Source organism: Erythrolamprus reginae, chromosome 3 (genome assembly GCF_031021105.1).
Source record: "Erythrolamprus reginae isolate rEryReg1 chromosome 3, rEryReg1.hap1, whole genome shotgun sequence".
Classification (NCBI taxonomy): Eukaryota; Metazoa; Chordata; class Lepidosauria; order Squamata; family Dipsadidae; genus Erythrolamprus; species Erythrolamprus reginae.
In genome coordinates this window covers 29921352-29941664 of record NC_091952.1, presented here as the reverse complement: position 1 = coordinate 29941664, position 20313 = coordinate 29921352, and the positions used below count along the sequence as shown (strand labels likewise).

At 41.4% G+C, this 20313-nt stretch overlaps 1 protein-coding gene across 1 annotated transcript; it reads left to right on the top strand.

Annotated features, from left to right (window-relative positions):
- Window positions 1-1921: 1921 nt before the first annotated feature.
- On the top strand, window positions 1922-20003 carry SERINC3 (serine incorporator 3). Its single transcript, XM_070744689.1, has 10 exons — window positions 1922-2220; window positions 6242-6403; window positions 8077-8234; window positions 9186-9265; window positions 10502-10639; window positions 11615-11784; window positions 14079-14169; window positions 14974-15148; window positions 18660-18881; window positions 19220-20003. The coding sequence occupies exons 1-10, from the start codon at window positions 2182-2184 to the stop codon at window positions 19356-19358; spliced, it is 1374 nt and encodes a 457-aa protein (XP_070600790.1). The 5' UTR covers window positions 1922-2181; the 3' UTR covers window positions 19359-20003.
- The last annotated feature ends 310 nt before the right edge of the window (window positions 20004-20313 follow it).

The following is a 20313-nucleotide window of genomic DNA, read 5'->3' as shown; positions in this document are numbered from 1 at the left end:
GGTAATGAGTTCCAGGCGGTGACCACTCTATTGCTGAAATCGTATTTTCTGCAGTCAAGTTTGGAGCGATTTACATTCAGTTTATATCTATTACGTGCTCTTGTGTTGTTGTTGTTGTTAAAGGTGAAGTAGTCACTGACAGGGATTGGTTGGATTGTTGGATTAAAATATGTTCCAAGGCACCTTTAATTGATAATAATAATAATTTATTAGATTTGTATGCCGCTCCTCTCCGAAGACTAACTAATTCCTAACGCAATGGGAAATTTGTCTTTTTCCTTCAACCCCCAAAGGGGTCCCGACCTTAACTTTCAGAACTACTGTTCTAGAGGATTCCTCAATTGGATCAGTGTCCACCATTTGGATAAAGCAGAAATTTTTGGTTTTGATTGTTCAGGGTTTAAGGAATATCATCAATCTCTCTCCTATGGTAAATGTCTTTTCTAATCCCAATGATTAAACAATGGAAATATCTTCTCTTCCTGCCCCTATCTTGCAAGCTGCTGAAACAACGCACCCAAATGCTTCAAGTTTGAGCTGGTCTCACTCAGACTAGGTAAGATAGAATTCTTTATTGGCCATGTGTGATTGGACACACAAGGAATTTTGTCTGGTGCATATGCTCTAAGTGTACATAAAAGAAAATATACAGTTGTCAAGAATCATGAGGTACAATACTTAACGATTGTCATAAGGTTCAAATAATCAATCAGAAAACAATCAATATTAATAAAATTAATAAAATTATGGCAGTGTGCAGCTACTTTATTTAGGAATTGTTTGCTAAAATGTTTGCTTGCTTTTTTTTAAAAAAAAAAAGTACCTTCAACTGACACAAAGCATTGACAAGATGTGTGGATTCTTTTTAAAAACCCAACTGTTACTTTAGTTTCCATCCAAAATTCCGATTCTACCCCGCTGTAGGGCATTGAGTTCTTTGTTAGCAAAAACTTCAGAAGAGAAGGATTTTTGTCAGTCTCAAAATGGGTGAACAGTGCGGTCAGGCAGTAAGGAAAGCAACTAGAATGCTTGGCTGCATAGCTAGAGGTATAATAAGCAGGAAGAGGGAGATTGTGATCCCACTGTATAGAGAGCTGGTGAGACCACATTTGGAATACTACTGTATTCAGTTCTGGAGACCTCACCTTAAAAAAGATATTGATAAAATTGAACAGGTCTAAAGACGGGCTACAAAAATAGTGGAAGGTCTTAAGCATAAAACTTATCAGGAAAGACTTAATGAACTCAATCTGTATAGTCTGGAGGACAGAAGGGAAAGGGGGAACATGATCAAAACATTTAAATATGTTAAAAAGGGTTAAATCAGGTTAAGGAGGGAAGTTTTTAAAAGGAAAGTGAACAGAAGAACAAGGGGGCACAATCTGAGGTTAGATGGGGGAAAGATCAGAAGCCACGTGAGAAAATATTATTTGACTGAAAGAGTAGTCGATGCTTGGAACAAACGTCCAGCAGACGTGGTTGGTAAATCCACACAGTAACTGAATTGAAACATGCCTGGGATAAATATATATCCACCCTAAGATAAAATACAGGAAATAGTATAAGGGCAGACTAGATGGACCACGAGGTATTTTTCTGCCGTCAATCATCTATGTTTCAAAGGCTTTCTAGAGCAGCAGAGCGCAACGGCGAATTCGCGCCAAACAACGACACCACGAGACGCTCTCTCCTTTATTTAGGTTCCTTGGGGGCCCTCCTTGATAGGAACCGCCCATTTACCAACGGTCGCCCCAGATACAGCACTGTATCCAATTCTGCGGGACTGAACACGGGCGGAAATACCCTCTTCCTCCCCCCCCCCGTCTACTCTTCCTCCTTTGGGAATTCTAACTTCCCCATTGGTCAATTTACACAATAATCTCCCATCCATCATAATCCTCCACCCAATCAGCGCACTTCTCCTTTATTTGGCTTCCCCACCCCCTTAGCAGCTGCTTAAGGAGGCCGCCATTTTCCTTGCTGGCTTCGCGGAACAGCGGGCGGAATCTTTCCATTGGCCTGTTCATTATTCCCCGCCCCTCTCCGATGACGGACTTGGGGAGAGGCGTACGCGCGGCCAATCAGCGCGTATCGACTGGGCTAAGCAGCGCCCGTGATCCCCGCTGGGTACTGGAGGTTGAGGCGAGTCGGGAGTAGCTTCGCGGGAGCATCGCTGTCACCATGGGGGCAGTGCTCGGGATCTGCTCCTTGGCCAGTTGGGTGAGTCAGGGTGGAGGGGTACGTGGCGTGAGCACGGGGTCCGCGGGCCGAACAGACTTGCGATGGATCCCAGTCCAGATGGGGTGGATCCCGCTAGCGGGGACCTGGATTCCAGCAACCGGGGGGGAAAGGAAAGACCAACCATCTCCAGCTTTGTATCCTACAAAGGGGAAAAGCCCGCTGTAGGTTCTTATGGAAAATGGGGCAACTCGGAGATCCTGATCATTATTCCAGATCTGGGGGCGGGGGGATGTCTTAAAGCAGGATACATAAACAAGGAGGCGGGGTCTTCTGCTCCTCTTTTGGGGTGTCCGCCTAGCAACAGGCGAGACCTCTAAAAGGATCCATTTAGGCTCTAATCCTAAAAACATACATAGATAACAACACATATATCTCATGTCCAACAATTAAGGATGAAGAATTAAGGATAAAGGGGACTCGGGGCTTTATAAAATATGGGGGAAATTTTAGGAGTGGGTTGAAAATAAAAATGGATAAAATAGTTAATAGAATGGGATTATTTATTGGCCAAGTGTGATGGGACACACAAGGAATTTGTCATTGGTGCCTATGCTCTCAGTGTACATAAAAGAAAAAGACATTTGTCAAGCATCATGAGGTACAACACTTAATGATTGTCCTAGGGGTCAAATAAGTCATGAGGAAACAATATTAATAAAAATCTTAAGGATACAAGCAACAAGTTACAGCCATCAGTGGGAGGAAATGGGTGACAGGAATGATGTAAAATGAATAATGTAAAATTAATGTAAAAGAGATTAAAGAAATGAAAAATATGATGGGAAGAACCCAGCTGACAAAAAAAGAAAAGGAGGCAAGCATTAGATAAAAACGTGACACATATTTACATGTAAATTAGAATAGGTTTAAAATGGAATTGAAGGAAACTAGAATTTGAAGATGAAGAAAAAATGCTTTGTCTGTCATTTTCTAGATTGAAATTAGCTATTGAAATTAGATACCAGCTTCTTCAGACAGATAGAATAATGAGTGATTTGAAATGTGATTTAGGATATTTTATTAACCTTTATATAATAGATTTTATAAACATTGTTATTCATTGAAGATATATGTGTTGTTATCTGCCTGCCTACCTACCTACCTACCTAACCTATTTGATTTCTATGCCTCCCCTCTCCAAGGACAGTATACAATATCTTGAATCCAATTAACTAATTAAAAATCTAAAACTCAAAAAACCCATTAAAAACAATCATTCCATTCACTCCACATTCTCTCAACACATCCATGAATGTGTAAACAAATTTACACAGTATGTTTTTATGTGGAGAAAAATAAAAAAAATTATACCTGTAATTCTTCCAAGAACTGTAAAAACAAGGCGTTCGATCAAACTATTTAAATTATTAAATTCAACAATGTAAACCCATTGGATCAGAGAATGGGCGGTTGGTAAAAAAGCCCTACCAAAGTGTGAAAATGTACATGCTTAGTTATTTTGTATAAATATAACTGTCAAGATGATAGTAAACATTGGATGTCTGTAGCTTTGATTTTGTTCAAGGGTTTGTTGTGGCTGTGGATTGGACTTTTCATTTCCTTCCACCCGTTTCCTGTGGCTTATGAGTTAATCTCTAAGTATGATACTTATTTCTCAGTCAGGAAATAGCTGCTGAGTCATAACCTTTTGAGTGTGGTAGATGGCATGTCCACATAATAACCAAACTGTCCCAGTTACTGGAGCCATTGCAGTATTTCTAACCCGTTAACTTATCCTTCTTTCTTTAAACCCAATGAATTATTCTAAACTGGCTTACTTGGTCATCCATATTCCCTAAAAATGGTTTGGAACTTTGATATCTTTGCAGGCTGTAGAGGAGAGAGAGAGAGAGAGATAGTACATCTATTCATTTCTATTGGTTTGGAGGCATTTAGAACAAAGATGTTTACAGTGAAGATTTGCAAAAGGGGAAATAACTCTTCAAAGAAGGCAGAGATTGCAAAGTGAATCAAGGCTGCTTTCATATTTCTGCTCTTCAGAGAGATTAAAACATTAAAATGCTTGGGAATCGGGATGATAAAAGCTTTCACTTCAGTTCCTCTGTATTGCTTTCAGTTTGAGCAGAACTAAGAGAATTATTCAAAGTATAAAGTGCTATGTTATTTGGCTGGTGTAGATTTTTTCCTATAATAAAATATATTGTGTATGTTGTGAATTGCCAAACTTTCAAAAACACCCAATGCTACACTAATTTATATACCGTGTTTCCCCGATAGTAAGGCAGTGTCTTACTTTCTTTTTACCCCCAAAAGCCCCCCTATGTCTTACTTTCGGGGTATGTCTTATATTGGAAAAAATAAGACACACCCGGCCAACCCACCTACCCGAACCCGCAACACCCGTGTCCCGTAAAAAGTAGTACGGTAGCACCCTCCCCCCCACACACGGACACACATCCGCATCCCCGCCTGCCCACCCCATCCGGAGCTGCCGGAAAGGAGGCGGGCGAAGGAGGGCGCAGCTCCGGCCGCTCGCCTCGCCCGCCCACCCGGCGTCTCCGAAGCGCCCTTCGCCTTGAGCTCCCTCCGGAGCCTGCCGCCGCTGCCGCGCTTCCTCCGCCGGCCGAGGAGTCCTCCTTATCCGCGCCGGGTTTGGAGTAAGGCTTGAAGCTGGACTTGTCCTCGGCGGGCGAGGCGGCGGCCCTGGCCGACACGGCGCGGCTCTGCCTGCGGCATGAGCGGGAGCTCCGACTGCGCTTCCTGTGCAAGCCCAACGCCGACAGAGACGTCCAAAGGCGGACGGTTGCAGCTCAGCGACATCGGCGCCGAGGACAAGTCCAGCTTCAAGCCTCCTCGGCCGGCGGAGGAAGTGTGGCGGCGGTGGCAGGCTCCGGAGGGAGCTCGGGCGGTGGCCGCTCCGCCGCTTCGGCCAGGACCGCCGCCTCGCCCGCCGGGTGGCCCAAGCTGGCGGTGGCGCGAGCTTGGGCCACCCGGCGGGCGAGGCGGCGGCCCTGGCCGAAGCGGCGGAGCGGCCACCGCCCGAGCTCCCTCCGGAGCCTGCAGCCGCCGCCGCCGCGCTTCCTCCGCCGGCCGAGGAGGCTTGAAGCTGGACTTGTCCTCGGCGCCGATGTCGCCGATCCCCCAACCTTTTGGGCACCAGGGATCGGCTCTAGAGAGAGGTTTTTCCATGGATCAAAGGGTGCGTTTTTCACGTGCTGCCTATATCCAGTTGATGGGCATTCACTTGTTTGGGTGGACCAATAGTTGCTGGCATGTCGCAGACCAATGCTGGTCTATGGACTGGGGGTTGGGGGCCCCTGCTGCAGAGAACACTAACCCTAAATATACTATGTCATGAGAAAGTAAAAATATATCACCAGAAATAAGCTTAATTTAAGGTTTCAGTTAAGATAAATATATAACCCCTCATTAAGGTGGCTACCTGCAGAGAACTTGCATGATTTATTCATTTGGCTTTACCTCTACAACTTTCTTGCAATATGAGTACTTTGCCATTGTTCTTTAGACTGTCCAGATGGTAACAATGACAATAGCATTTAGACTTATATACAGATTCAAAGTGCTTTTACAGCCCTCTCTTAAGCAGTTTACAGACTCAGCATATTGCCCCCAACAATCTGGGTCCTCATTTTACCCACCTCGGAAGGATGGAAGGCTGAGTCAACCTTGAGTCGGGTGGTGAGATTTGAACTGCTGAACTAGCAGTTAGCTGAAGTAGCCTGCAGGGCTGCACTCTAATCACTGCTGCATCCTGGTTCTGTAATCAGAGAGTTAAACTTTTATTAGATTGTTAATATGCTAGAAATTAGTTCCCCCCTAATCATAAGACATTTTTCTAAACTGGCCTTTCTAATTTGGCATTCAGTGTTTCAATGCATTTTACATTGTGTGTGCCCTGGTCACATGTGGCCAATAGGACCATTGAGACCATGACACTAATATCATTATAAATATCTTTGAAAGGATGTAGATTCCTGCTAATATTTAAAATATTCTAATTTCTTCTTTTTTTATATAGATTCCATGTCTTTGCAGTGGTGCATCGTGTTTGTTATGTCGCTGTTGTCCTAACAGCAAGAATTCTACAGTTACTCGGCTCATTTATGCTTTCCTGCTTCTTCTTAGTACTGTTATTGCATGCATCATGTTGGCACCAGGAATGGAGAAACATCTCAAACAGGTCCTGAGGTTTTAAAATCTTGCTTATAGTACACATCATTGGGCACTGAGTTCCTCCACTTAAAATAGAGGCACACTGAAAGTTGAAAGAAAAAAGTGGAATTTCTGTTGAGTTATTAATAATAATAAGATCATTTTATTAGGCACAATAAGACACCAGTCCAGACTAATTTGAAACATTTCAAGTTTAAGCTACAGAACGTGGTAAAAAGTTTGCCACATTTTTCTGTTTCTTAGGCACCCAGATTTCAAAATCTGGAGCAAGCGTTTCTTTAAAAAAATTTCTTAGTCAGAATTTTGTGGAATATATATTTCTGAAATGACAGAGAGGAATGGGCTCCCTATTTCTCAAGCATTACAGTCAGAAGACCTTATTACTGTATCTTTCAACAAGCATCTGTTGCATGTTGGTGACAGGAAAGAGAACTTTCATATCTTTATGGTCCTATCATCTTAATTTCCCCTCCAAACTATATCTTATAATATTATACTGGACTTGGATTTTTATTTTTTTGAAAAACTGGAACTGAACTCCAGATTACTGTATTCTGCTCACCATGAGCAATGACCAAACTAGGAAGTCTATTAAACATTGAGCTCTAGACATGAGCAAATTGAGTTGACTTGGTCTGCACCAGCATTACGTTCTGAATCAGAATCTGCAGCCAGTCAAATACTTTATCTCCTGGGAATTGTAAATTAAAGGCAGAACTTTCACGGATTTGGATTAATGTACTGAGTATGCTTATACTATAGGAACATTGTTATCCAGCAGCTATTTTAGGATAGAATGAGTTAGCAGATCCTGGCATTGTGGGTGCAGGTAGCCTTCAACTTAAGATCATAATTGAGCTGTTGTAAGCTGTTATCATTAAGCAGGTCATATTTTCTATTTTATACCACGGTCATTAAGTGAATGCAGTCATTACATGAGTGGATGCCATTAAGCAAATTCGTTTTACCCACTAGGCATTTTTTTTTTTGCAAGAAGGTAAATTCTGGAAACTATCCAAACTTTAAATTGCAGTCCTGTGACTTGTGGGATGCTGCAAATGGCCATAAAGGAGAAGCAGTTTCTAAGTGCTTAAAATGTGATCACGTGACCAATTGGGGATGTATATAGTGTTGTATCTTCAACATTGAATTGTAGGTAGCTTTTGGGGGCCTGTTGTAACTTCAGATTCTCACTAAATGAACACTTGCAAATCGAGGGCTACCTATAAACGGTTAGTCTACTATTTATTTATTTATTTATTTATTGTATTTTATTTATTCGATTTTTTAATGCCACCCTTCTCTTTAGACTCAGGGCGGCTTACAACATGTTAGCAATAGCACTTTTAAACAGAGCCAGCATATTGCCCCCACAATCCGGGTTCTCATTTTACCCACCTCGGAAGGATGGAAGGCTGAGTCAACCTTGAGCTGGTGATGAGATTTGAACTGCTGACCTGCAGATCAGCTTTATTGGCCTGCAGTACTGCAATCTACCCACTGCGCCACCTCAGCTCATTTGCCTTATGTCTTAACCTGGAGCGGTATAAAATAATGATTTATAAACCATGGATTTTCAACCATGATCATCATCTGTAAGAATAGAATTTGAGGAAAATGAATATTATATAATCTATTTGGATATAATTAAAAGTTCTTGAATTTATTGTTTTCTTTCAGATACCTGGTTTTTGTGATGGCTTTGATTGTGAAGCTTTGGTTGGATATAGAGCTGTCTACCGAATCAGTTTTTCTATGGCCGTGTTTTTCTGCCTCTTTGCCTTACTTATGATAAAAGTGAAATCGAGCAAAGACCCACGGGCTGCCATCCACAATGGGTGAGTTAGAAAATGGGGACTAGCCCCTTATTTATTTTGCCCACAATCCAAAATGGTAAATTTTCAAAACTGAATGGGTTTAACTGAAAGGTTAAAGTAGGAAACATTCATTGTTCCAAGTAGGAAAGTTGAATCAATACATGCCCATGAAATGAAACGGGATAATGATTAATTTCAGTTTATATAATTCCAGATATAAATTTAACAGGAGAGGGTAACCTGGTAATCTCTACATATTGCAAATAATAACCCCTTATTGTTGGCTATATTGGTAGTGTGATTGTTGTATGTTTAGTAAAGGACCAGATTACTTACCTTCTGCCACTTGAGCCCCAGCGACCGGCCAGATCCCACAGAGTCGTTTTTTCCAGGTCCCGTCGATTAGACAAGGTCACTTGGCGGGGCCCGGGAAAGAGTCTTCTCTGTGGGGGCCCCGGCCCTCTGGAATCAGCTCCCCCCAGAGGTTTGTACTGCCCCCACCCTCCTTGCCTTCCGCAAGAACTTGGAGATGCACCTGTGCCGACAGGCCTGGTGACACAAATCATCACCCCCTACCTATGAATGAATGTAGGTTGAATGGAAAGTATGTTGATGGATTGAAAATGACTTTTTATATTAAATTTGGGTTTTAGATTGTTTGTTTTTAGTTATTATTGGATTTCAGAATTGTATTGTTGTAAGCTGCCCCGAGCCCTTAGAGAGGGGCAAGATAAAACTCAAACAAACAAACAAATAAATTTGCTTAAAGTCCTGGGGATTATGATGGTATATGAATAAATACCCAACATCCAAACTTTGGCCCACTTTTTCAGGGCATAAAAACTGCCTCTAGTCCTTAAATTAAAGATCAACTATGAGACTTATTCCTATAGCCAGATGCAAACCATTAGAAATATTTACTTAATATAGGCAGAGAAATAATTCTCAATTTTCTTCTTTATTTTTCAATAGATTTTGGTTCTTCAAAATAGCTGCAATTGTTGGAATCATGGTTGGGGCATTTTATATTCCAGAAGGAGCTTTCACAAGAGGCAAGTGTGCAAGGATCAGAAAATGTCATCATTTATTGAACTATAATAGTTGGAATTGTTTTTTTAAAAATGTCAAATAATACCCAGTGAATGGTTATATAGGGAAAGATGTTTGATAGTCTAAGGAAGAATTACTAGAGGGGGATTTGGATGAATGTGTACTTCATAGTGGTTGCTACTCAATACAAGCTATTACAATCATAATGGCTTCAAGGAAGAGAGACATATAGTAGAAAACCACTTATTTGCTTTTATGTACATAGGCACGCCCTCTGTACATATGCACATTTTTATGTTAATCTACCCGAGAAAGCAAAAGTAAATGTTGCACAGGGGAGACAAGCTACAAACTTCGGTTTTATTCAGCTGTAAAACTTGGCTTCCAGAGTGATCACGAGGGAAAGGGAGTGACATGAGCAAGATATAATTTTCTTCCTCTTTGTAAGATGGACAGACCTTAGGATTACTACTCCAGTAGTATGTTATCACTCTAAGACATGGGTCTTCAAACTACAGTCCGCTGGCCACATGTGGCCCACCAAAGCCATTAATCCAGTCTGCGCAGGACCACGAGACTGCCCTGCCCACATCGCCTCACTCACCGTTTGGCTGAGTGCAAGACTTACTTACCTTCACGAGCCCCGCGGGCTGAAACTGAATAATAAAGCCAACAATTTTAGCTTGCAGAAATGTTCTGGAGCCAGGGGAGGTGAAAAATGGGGTCACAGACGCGCCATATGTCGTCTTCATAGCACCTGAAATAACTTTATGAGTTAAAAGGCATACAAATTAAAGTATGTATATTATATGAATGGAGATAATTATTGATCAGCTTTCTATCTGTCTTTCCCTTTGTGGGTTACAGCCCCATCATTCATATCCGTATTCAGTACATCACATGGAAGATGATTACTCTCTCTGGCTCCATTGAGATATACACTGCTCAAAATAAATAAATAAAAGGAACACTTAAATGACACAATATAACTCCAAGTAAATCAAACTTCTTTGAAATCAAACTGTCCACTTAGGAAGCAACACTGATTGGCAATCAATTTCACACGCTGTTGTGCATATTCAACTTTGTACAGAACAAGTATTCAATGACAATATTTCATTCATTCAGATCTAGGATGTGTTATTTGAGTGTTCCCTTTATTTTTTTGAGCAGTATATATTTACTCAGATGCTGTCATGGTGCTAAATTCCTCCCTCCCTCCCTTTCTTTCTTTCTAGTATTGTTTGGTTTTGGAACTGCGGGGGCTTTCCTCTTCATTCTCATCCAGCTGCTGCTGCTTGTGGATTTTGCTCATTCCTGGAATGAATCCTGGCTTGAACGGATGGAAGATGGAAATTCCAGATGTTGGTATGCTGGTAAGAATCATTTGGCTGATGAATAACAAAGTAAAACAGCAGCTTTAATGCATACTGCTTTGGGCTTCTCTGCTTGGGCAATTTATTCTCTGTATTTAGAACCAGCTATTACATTGTTTTTCAAATTTGGCAACTTCAAGACATGTAAATTTCAACATTCCTAATTCTCCATATACCGAGTTGAAAGGAGTTGAAAGTCACATATCTTAAAAAGAGGCCAAGTTTGAAAATCTGACCTTTCCCATAGGACAAAAATGGGGTTGCATTTAAAAAAATGTCAGCATTCTTTATCTGAAGACATAGTTAATAGCAAATAAAGTCTGTATATTAAGAATATTCTTAAGAACCGCGTATAGATTTTTGCTTCCATTTGCATCCAGCTTTTTGGATATCCTGCTCATCCTTGGGCACATCAATTTTACTTCCTGATAGCCTCGGTGGTGCAGTGGTTAGAGCGCAGTACTGCAAACTACTTCTGCTGATCACCGGCTACTAGCAATTTGGCAGATCAAATCTCAGTAGGCTCAAGGTTGATTCAGCCTTCCATCCTTCCAAGGTCGGTAAAATGAGGACCCAGATTGTTGGGCGCAATATGCTGACTCTCTGTAAACTGCTTACTGAGGGTTGTTAAACACTGCGAAGCAGTATATAAGTCTAAATGCTATTGCTATTGCTTCCTGATTATAGGGGATAGTGTTAAAGAGGGATAATGCTGTGATTGTTACATGCAGTGATGGTTAAGTATGCCTTAATACTGAAAAAGTACAAAACCTGCCACAATAAGCAAGCTTTTGCTTTAGATGGTAGTATTAAACATACTTTATAGGATAAAATGATGCTCACTGTGGAGGAGAAAACCAAGATCTTCCTATCTGAGAATAGTTATTTCCACAAATGAATTGTATCTTTAAACAATATTCTGGGTCCAGTTTAGCCCTTGAATATTTCTAAGAGGGATCTGCTTGTTTTCTTCAGCTCTCCTGTCCTGCACCATCTTGAACTACATTGCATCGTTCATTGCCATTGTACTGTTCTATGTCTTCTACACAAAACCAGATGGCTGTATTGAGAACAAGTGCTTCATCAGCTTTAATATGATCGCATGCATTGTTGTATCGATCACATCAATCCTTCCCAAAGTCCAGGTATGACGATGAAGCAGTGATTTGAAGTGAACAAACTTAGTTGATTTATATTGCTTTAGGTGTTACCTTGGTGGATTGTATATCTTGCAAATGCTTCTAAGAATAAATCAGTGAATACAGAACATAAATTACTCTGTTTCCCCCAAAATAGGTCCAGTTAGGTTTTTGAGTGCATGGCAATAAAGCCAAGCACTTATTTCAGGGTTCAAAAAAATATAAGACAGGGTCTTATTTTTAGAGAAACACCATATTTTGGTCAAATATTGAGTACCCTTTTGATGTAGGATCTCAATTTAACTTTGGGGATAGGGGAAAGGTTGGAGTGATATGCTAATATAAGCCAAACACACAATTTTGAGTTTTGAGAAAAAAATCAGGTTCTTTTTTTAAGCGTGAACATATTTGTGGACATATACAGCAGTTTGGGTGTGCTTTCCTCTTCAGAATTGTGATAATTACATTGTGGGTTACTGATAATTGGGTCCTCTGGCTGATAAGAGAGTGTTCTAGAGGTTGCAAAAAGCAAGATGTGAATAGATTAGATTAGATTAGATTTATTGGATTTATATGCCGCCCCTCTCCGCAAACTCGGGGCGGCTCACAACAATAATAAAAAACAGTACATAATAACAAATCCAATGCCCACCAATCTAATTACAATTTAAAATTAATAAATTCATAAAAACAGTCCCAATAAATATATTTAAAAAAACCAGGCACACAATCAGTCAAATGGCAAAAACAACATGGGCAAGGGGGAGATGTTTTAGTTCCCCCATGCCTGACGGCAGAGGTGGGTCTTAAGGAGTTTACGAAAGGCAGGGAGTGTGGGGGCAATCCTAATCTCAGGGGGGAACTGGTTCCAGAGGGTCGGGGCCCCCACAGAGAAGGCTCTTCCCCTGGGGCCCGCCAGACGGCATTGTTTAGTTGACGGGACCCGAAGAAGGCCGACTCTGGGACCTAACCGGTCGCTGGGATTCATGCGGCAGGAGGCGGTCCCGAAGATATTCTGGTCCGGTGCCATGAAGGGCTTTATAGGTCATAACCAACACTTTGAATTGTGACCGGAAACTGATCGGCAACCAATGCAGACTGCGGAGTGTTGGAGTAATATGGGCATACTTAGAGAAGCCCATAATAGCTCTCGCAGCTGCATTCTGCACGATCTGAAGTTTCCGAACACTTTTCAAAGGTAGCCCCATGTAGAGAGCGTTACAGTAGTCGAACCTCGAGGTGATGAGGGCATGAGTTACTGTGAGCAGTGAGTCCCGGTCCAGATAGGGCCGCAACTGGCGCACCAGGTGAATCTGGGCAAACGCCCCCCTCGCCACAGCTGAAAGGTGTGTCTCTAATGTGAGCTGTGGATCGAGGAGGACGCCCAAGTTGCGGACCCTCTCTGAGGGGGTCAATAATTCTCCCCCCCCCCCAGGGTAATGGATGGACAGATAGAATTGTCCTTGGGAGGCAAAACCCACAGCCACTCCATCTTGTCTGGGTTGAGTTTGAGTTTGTTGACACCCATCCAGGCCCCAACAGCATCCAGGCACCAGCACATCACTTCCACTGCTTCGTTGACTGAATAGTTGTGCCCCAGATAATTTTTATGCCTCTGATAATGCTGAATAAAACTAGTACTTTACTTAAGAGCACAAAAAGCTTCTTACAACCCATTTTCAAAGTTATAACAGCTGTATACATCTTGCAGTCATGTGATTTCATTTTGGCTATTTGGCAACTGGTTCCCATTTATGGCTATGTGCAGTGTCTTGCAGTCACAATTTTCAATATTTTTCACTAGTTTCCGATATTTATTTCTAATTGTTGGCAAAAAAGGCCCATCGGGTAAAATGGACCATCTTAACAAGCATCGCAAAAAATACGGTAAAATCAGATCTGTTCACACGTTGCCTGACCTCTTAAACCAGTGGTTCTCAACCTGGGGAGTCACGACCCCTTTGAGGGTCGAACGACCATTTCCCAGGGGTCGCCTGAGACCTTGGGAAAATACAATTTCCCATGGTGTTAGGAATTAAAGCTTCTATTCTAGCACCTTGGAGCATTTTTTTACAATCTGACCAATCAGGCATTTACAGTGGGGGTGTCCCTCTGATCTTCCTGCCAATCAGCTTAAAGCTCTGTTGGGATAATTGGCGCTAGACTTATGGTTGGGGGTCACCACAACATGAGGAACTATATTAAGGGGTCGCAGCATTAGAAAGGTTGAGAACCACTGTCTTAAACCTTCATGATTCCGATCATAAAATAATTTATATTATTAAAATTGTCTCAAATAGGAACATCAACCTCATTCTGGTCTTCTCCAGTCTTCTGTGATTACTCTCTACACCATGTACCTCACTTGGTCAGCCATGTCTAACGAGCCTGGTAAGCTTCTTATCAATGCAGATAGTATGATAGTAAACCATTATGCTAAACATTTCAGTTGTTTTCTTTAGAAATACAGTGGTACCTCATCATACGAACTTAATTGGTTTCAGGAGGAGGTTCGTAAGGTGAAAAGTTCGTAAGATGAAACAATGTTTCCCATAGGAATCAATGTAAAAGCAAATAATGCGTGCAAATCCTTCAGGAAAATCCCAAACTTTAGAAGGGAGGCAAACAGAGGGCAGGGAGGAGCAGCTAAAGGGGGCGGGTGGAGGAAGCAAGGCTAGGCTAAAGGGTGAGTGGGAAGGAAGAAAGGCAAGGGGGGCGCCCCTCCCTTTTCTTTTTTCAAAAGAGACCGTTTCAGTGCCTTTGCAAGCAAGCAAAATCTTTACTCCTCCAAGCTGCCCCTCCCTTTTCTTTCTTAAAAAGACCGTTTCAGTGCCTTTGCAAGCATGCAAAATCTTTACTCCTCCAAGCTGCCCCTCCCTTTTCTTTCTTCAAAAAAGGGGGGAAAAGAAACCCCTTCATCCCAGCAGCAGCTGCTTGGGTTCGTAAGGTGAAAATAGTTCGGAAGAAGAGGCAAAAAAAATCTTAAACACCGGGTTCGTATCTTGAAAAGTTTGTTAGAAGAGGCGTTCATAAGATGAGTTACCACTGTACATGGATTCCTTAAGAAATATCTTGTAGAGAGGCTTCATTGTAACAAATGCCAAATTCTTATTTAGGTTACCTGACAACAGACAACAATAATTCCCAGAATTTATATTTTTATATATGTTTTCTCTTTAAAATGTTTCTTTTTAGAACGCCATTGTAACCCAAGCCTTCTGAACATCATTAGCCAAATATCTGCACCTACTTCCTTTCCGTTGAATGCAACTGCTATTCCTACGCCTATACCAGAAAAGTCACCTCAGTGGTGGGATACACAGAGCATTGTGGGGCTTATTATCTTTGTACTTTGTCTCCTGTATTCCAGGTAAGATATAAGTTTTGTTTTCTGAAGCGATTCTAATGGGATCTATTATTGATTATATAACATTTGGATGTATGAAATAGAAGCTTTCTTTCTTTAAATCAGGGGGAATTCATTTTGGTTGAAGTGGTGTCAATAACCTGATTAAAAGTACTTTATAGTGTCTTTTAGGTGTAGTGAGATTTGTGCTGATTAAACTAACTAAATAATAGTTTTGAAAACTCAACTTGTTTTAGCTGAAATTTGACCATTGTTGATCTTGATGTGAAAAAGATCCTCGTTGTCTTTTGTAAGTTTAAAATAATGGTCCACTTTTATTTTACATCAGACTGGGTGTGGGGACTTATAGACCTTTCAGCAACAGTCATGCTGAATCAGTCTTGAGAATTATGTGAATTAACAAAAAAAACCTTTGCAAGAAATGAAATCCATACAATTAAAAGATACCTAAGTTGCCCAAAGTGTCTAATGAACTCCAAAGAGCTTGCATAACATTTCCTATTATTGTTGTTGTTGTTATTATTAGAAATAACTGACATTTGACCCCAACAACAGGGTTTTTTATGTATGCCTGTTAAATACAGTGGTACCTCGAGATACGAGTTTAATTCGTTCCGGACCTGGGCTCTTAAGTCGAGCAGCTCTTATCTCGAACGACTTTTCCCCATAGGAATTAATGTAAATAATTTTAATTGGTTCCAGCCCTCAAAAAACTCACAAAGTTAGTCTAAATTATGCAGAAAGACATGTTTTTAATGAAGAAATGTACATGTACATATAAATGAATAATGAAGTTTCTTTCACTTAACTTGTAAACTTTCTTAAACTTTTAAATTTACATATGTTCAACTTCTCTGCCACCCAATCCTGTAGGACAGAGGTCCCCAACCCTTTTTGCACCAGGGACCGGCTTTAAGCGATCAAGAGAGGAATGGGTGAATGAATGGACGGAGGGTGGGAAGGAAGGAAGGAAAGAGGGAAGGGACAGGAACAGAGGAAGGAAGCAAGGAAACTTATGAAAGGGGAGAGTAAGAGAGGAATGAGTGAAGGGAGGGAGGGAGGGAGGGAAGAAGGTGGGAAGGAGAAAGAAAAGAAGAAATAGAGGAAGGGAAGGTAAAAGAAAGAAAAAGAGCAAGAAAGAAAGAAAGAAAGAAAGAAAGGGGGAAGGGACAGGAACAGAGGAAGGAAGCAAGGAAACTTATGAAAGGGGAGAGTAAGAGAGGAATGAGTGAAGGGAGGGAGGGAGGGAAGAAGGTGGGAAGGAGAAAGAAAAGAAGAAATAGAGGAAGGGAAGGTAAAAGAGAGAAAGAAAAAGAGCAAGAAAGAAAGCTGCAAGCACCCCCCCGAGCCCCCCAGGCCGGCTGCAACCTTTTAAAATACGCGCGCCGCTTCGCAGCTGTCTTCTGAAGCCGAACGCGGAAGTTAGCGTTTGGCTTCAGGAGACAGCTCCTTGGCGCTTGTATCTCGAATTTGGGCTTGTAAGTAGAACAAAAATATCTCTCCCCTCCCAGCTCTTATCTCGAGTTGCTCTTAAGTAGAGCAGCTCTTATGTCGGGGTTCCACTGTATTGAGAATAAAGAAGATACAAAGCAAGTTAGCAATCACAGCAATCCAACAAAAAGAAAAAAAACCACCTTAGTACTAGAAAATCATCTAATCGACCAATAGTCAGATCTTAATGATCTATGGCAGTTATGGCGAACCTATGGCACGAGTGCCACAGGTGGCACACGGAACCATATCTACCAGCACACAAGCTGTTGCCCTAGCTTAGCTCCAACACACATGTGCAGGCCGGCCAGCTAATTTTTGGCTCATGCAGAGGCTCTGGGAGTTCATTTTCAGCTTCCGGAGGGCCTCCAGGGGAGTGGGAAAAGGCATTTTTGCCCTTCCCAGGGTCCAGGGAAGCCTACTGGCAGTCCAGAAATGGGCCATTTCCGGCCTTCAGAGGGCATCCGGGAGGATGGGGGGAAAAAAGATTTGCCATCACTGATCTATGGAATATCAGAATCATTGGGAACAATCACATTTTCGGGAAAGGTAATACTATTTCAAAGAAGGAGCAATAATTGAGGAAGCTAACTCCCAGGGTTCTTATGTCACTGCAAAGATCCTGAGGAGAACCCAACTTCTTACAGCTTATTGGATGAATTAAAACCGCTGACAAAAGACAGACCTGGTCCTGAGTCAGGAAGAGCATTAGGTGTGAGAATCAGCTTGAAGGTGTGTGCAAATGAGTTGGTATCTGGTGCTACATAGCTAAACTGACTAGTTTCTAAACATGGCAAACCTTTTTTGGTTTGCATGCGAAAAAGGTGTGTGTGTGTGTCCAAGCATGTGCACACATGCCCACGCCCATTCCCTCCCCCCCATGCATGTGTACCTTCCGTGCTGCACATGCGCAACACCCCCCCCCCCCCCCCGGTCCCTGTGCCTATGCACAGGCTTCACTGAAGTCTGGGATGGTGAAAAAATGGCCAAACGGGCAAACAGGAAGTTTGGAAAAATGGACTTCTGGTTTGCTCATTGTGCTGTTTTTCGCACGCTGGAACCTTCGGGGAAGCTTCCTGAAACCCCAGAATACGAAAAACAGCACAACAGGTAAACTGGAAGTCTGTTTTCCAATCTTCCGGTTTGACCGTTGGCCAATAATTTTGCACTCTGGAGGGCGAAATGGCCTTCCCCAAGGTCAAAAATTAGCTGGAGCTGAAGGCACCGCCTCGCGGCACGTGCCCCGATATAGCTACTTCTGCCACAGGCACACCATTATGGACCTAAACCACTGCTGCTGTAATTCTGAACCATTTGCCAAATATGAATTCTCAAGAGCAGTCCCAATGCAGATAGCATTTCAACAGGCCAAATGAAAAAATGAGAAATCAGCAGGGCAAAAGTGATTGTGAACAGTCTTTCTGATTCAGGGATGGCCAAGTTTGATGCAGAGTTTGGATCTGTGCAAAAGCCTACTTAGCCCCAGCTTATCTGCAGTTTAAGCATGAACTCTGAATCAGGAAGATTATTGACCACCTCTGAACAAGGAAGCATGAGAACCCTGTTTGTAACAGTGCCTGTCAATTTCAACCCAAAAAATGTCATGACCATTGTTGATTTTAGGGAGCCAAGAGATCAAACAGGAGCATGAGATTGCATTTCTGCATCTCAAATCTTGCCAGAGGCCACCCACAAGATTGTGAGTGTAGTCTTAATTTTGGAAGACCTAAAACCAGGCTGAAAAAGTTCAGATAATCTGCAGAACGCTTGATTCAGACCCGCTATTTTCTCAACAACTTTCCACACATAGGTTAGACACAGGTTAAGCGATTGCTGGGTTGGACTGATTGCTTCTTGAGAAGGGCTGTATAATTGTTTCCTTTTAACTACATGCTGTGTTTTCAGAACCAACAGTAGCTGAAGGAGTTTCCACAGAATTTGAATAATGCTGGGCAGCTGTAATTAGTTAAAAGTGTCCTTTTTTATAAGCTAGATTTCTGAAGCCTCCTTCCTTGTTTTGCAGCATCCGGTCTTCTAACAACAGCCAAGTGAACAAGTTGACGTTGTCTGTCAGTGACAGTGTCATTCTGGATGATGCACCAAATGCAGCTGATGTAGAAGATGGAGAAGTCCGCCGGGTTTTGGACAATGAAAAGGATGGTGTCCAGTATAACTATAGCTTCTTCCACTTCATGTTAATTCTTGCTTCCCTCTACATAATGATGACTCTTACTAATTGGTACAGGTTAGTATATTATTGACAGAAATTTTAATTAAAAAAACCCTTGATTGTTGTAGATTGCTAACTCAATATAAAATTTACATATTAAGAACAATTTTAAGAACAAAATTAGAAATTTAATGTTAATTCTTGCACAAAACGTTAGGATTCATCTTGTGACTCTGAATAGAATTTTCTTCCGTATATGCTGGGAAAGATGTAAATATTATTTCTGAATGATACTTCTGTAATTAACACCAAATATCTAGCAAGCATACCAAAAGGCTGCATAATTGAGCTGAATTAGATGACGACTTTCTACCAGTTAATTGAGGTATATATCATTTTTATTAATTTTACAGTCCTGATGCTGAAACGAAAACACTGAAAAGCAAATGGCCAGTTGTCTGGGTGAAGATCTCCTCAAGTTGGGTTTGTCTTCTTATTTATGTCTGGACTTTAGTGGCACCTCTGATCCTTACCAATCGAGACTTCAATTAAATGGTAACTTCTGTGAAAGCATGGAGATATGACGTTCGGCTCTGCTGAAAGCCAAAAGTTACGTATTGCTTCGTGGACCTAAGATTCCAGGCATCATTCCTACAACAGGCAGACAAATAGAAGCCTAACTTGTGTAATGCTTAATGCAGAATCTAAATGCTGTACATATTGATGTGTTAAATTCAAAGCTAGCATTCCTGTTATCTACTACAGCTGTGCTGTTGAAGGATTTCATAAAAAGCTTGTGTAAACATTATCTCTATTGGAAGTGTGAACGGAAAGTAATATATTTTAAAGTTGTTCTGTTATTTCACTATATGGAAATGAGTACTGTTGCTGCATTGCTTTACATTCCACTTCAGGGGAAAATGTATCTGATGGAGCTTTGAATAATGGATAAAGTGTTTTTCTTAACAGAATGGCATGCTAATGTAATATACCAAGCCTATTACTGGCAACTTTTGGGATCACTGTAGAAAACAAATTTTGTAAGAATTTAGCGTACTGCTAAACATTTACTTTAAACACATTCAAGTTCTGCTTTTTGAAACAAGCAAACTAACAAGCAATGCTTGTTAAAACTAGTATATCATTCCACTGAGTTTGACATTATTTGCACTATAAATATGTTTGATTAAAACTAAATTTTTAGTGTCATTTTTATAGCCTGGTTGTTTTAGCCGTTCTGCATATGATTATCACCTAGCCCAAGCAGGGAAATTGGTCTATGTCTAAAAACAAGTTATTGTACAACTTACTTGTTGTGTTAGGCAGAGTCTCCATGTGGGACTCTTGATTCATATGTTCATATTCTAGTATAAAAGTTTAGTTGGCACCAGCACTAAAAGTACCTGCTTACTTTTTAACCTGTGACTCTACATAATCTGTACATTGCAGAGAGAAAACAGTGCTCAACTGATTCTCTGTAGTCCCCTATGCTGATGCCCATAATTCT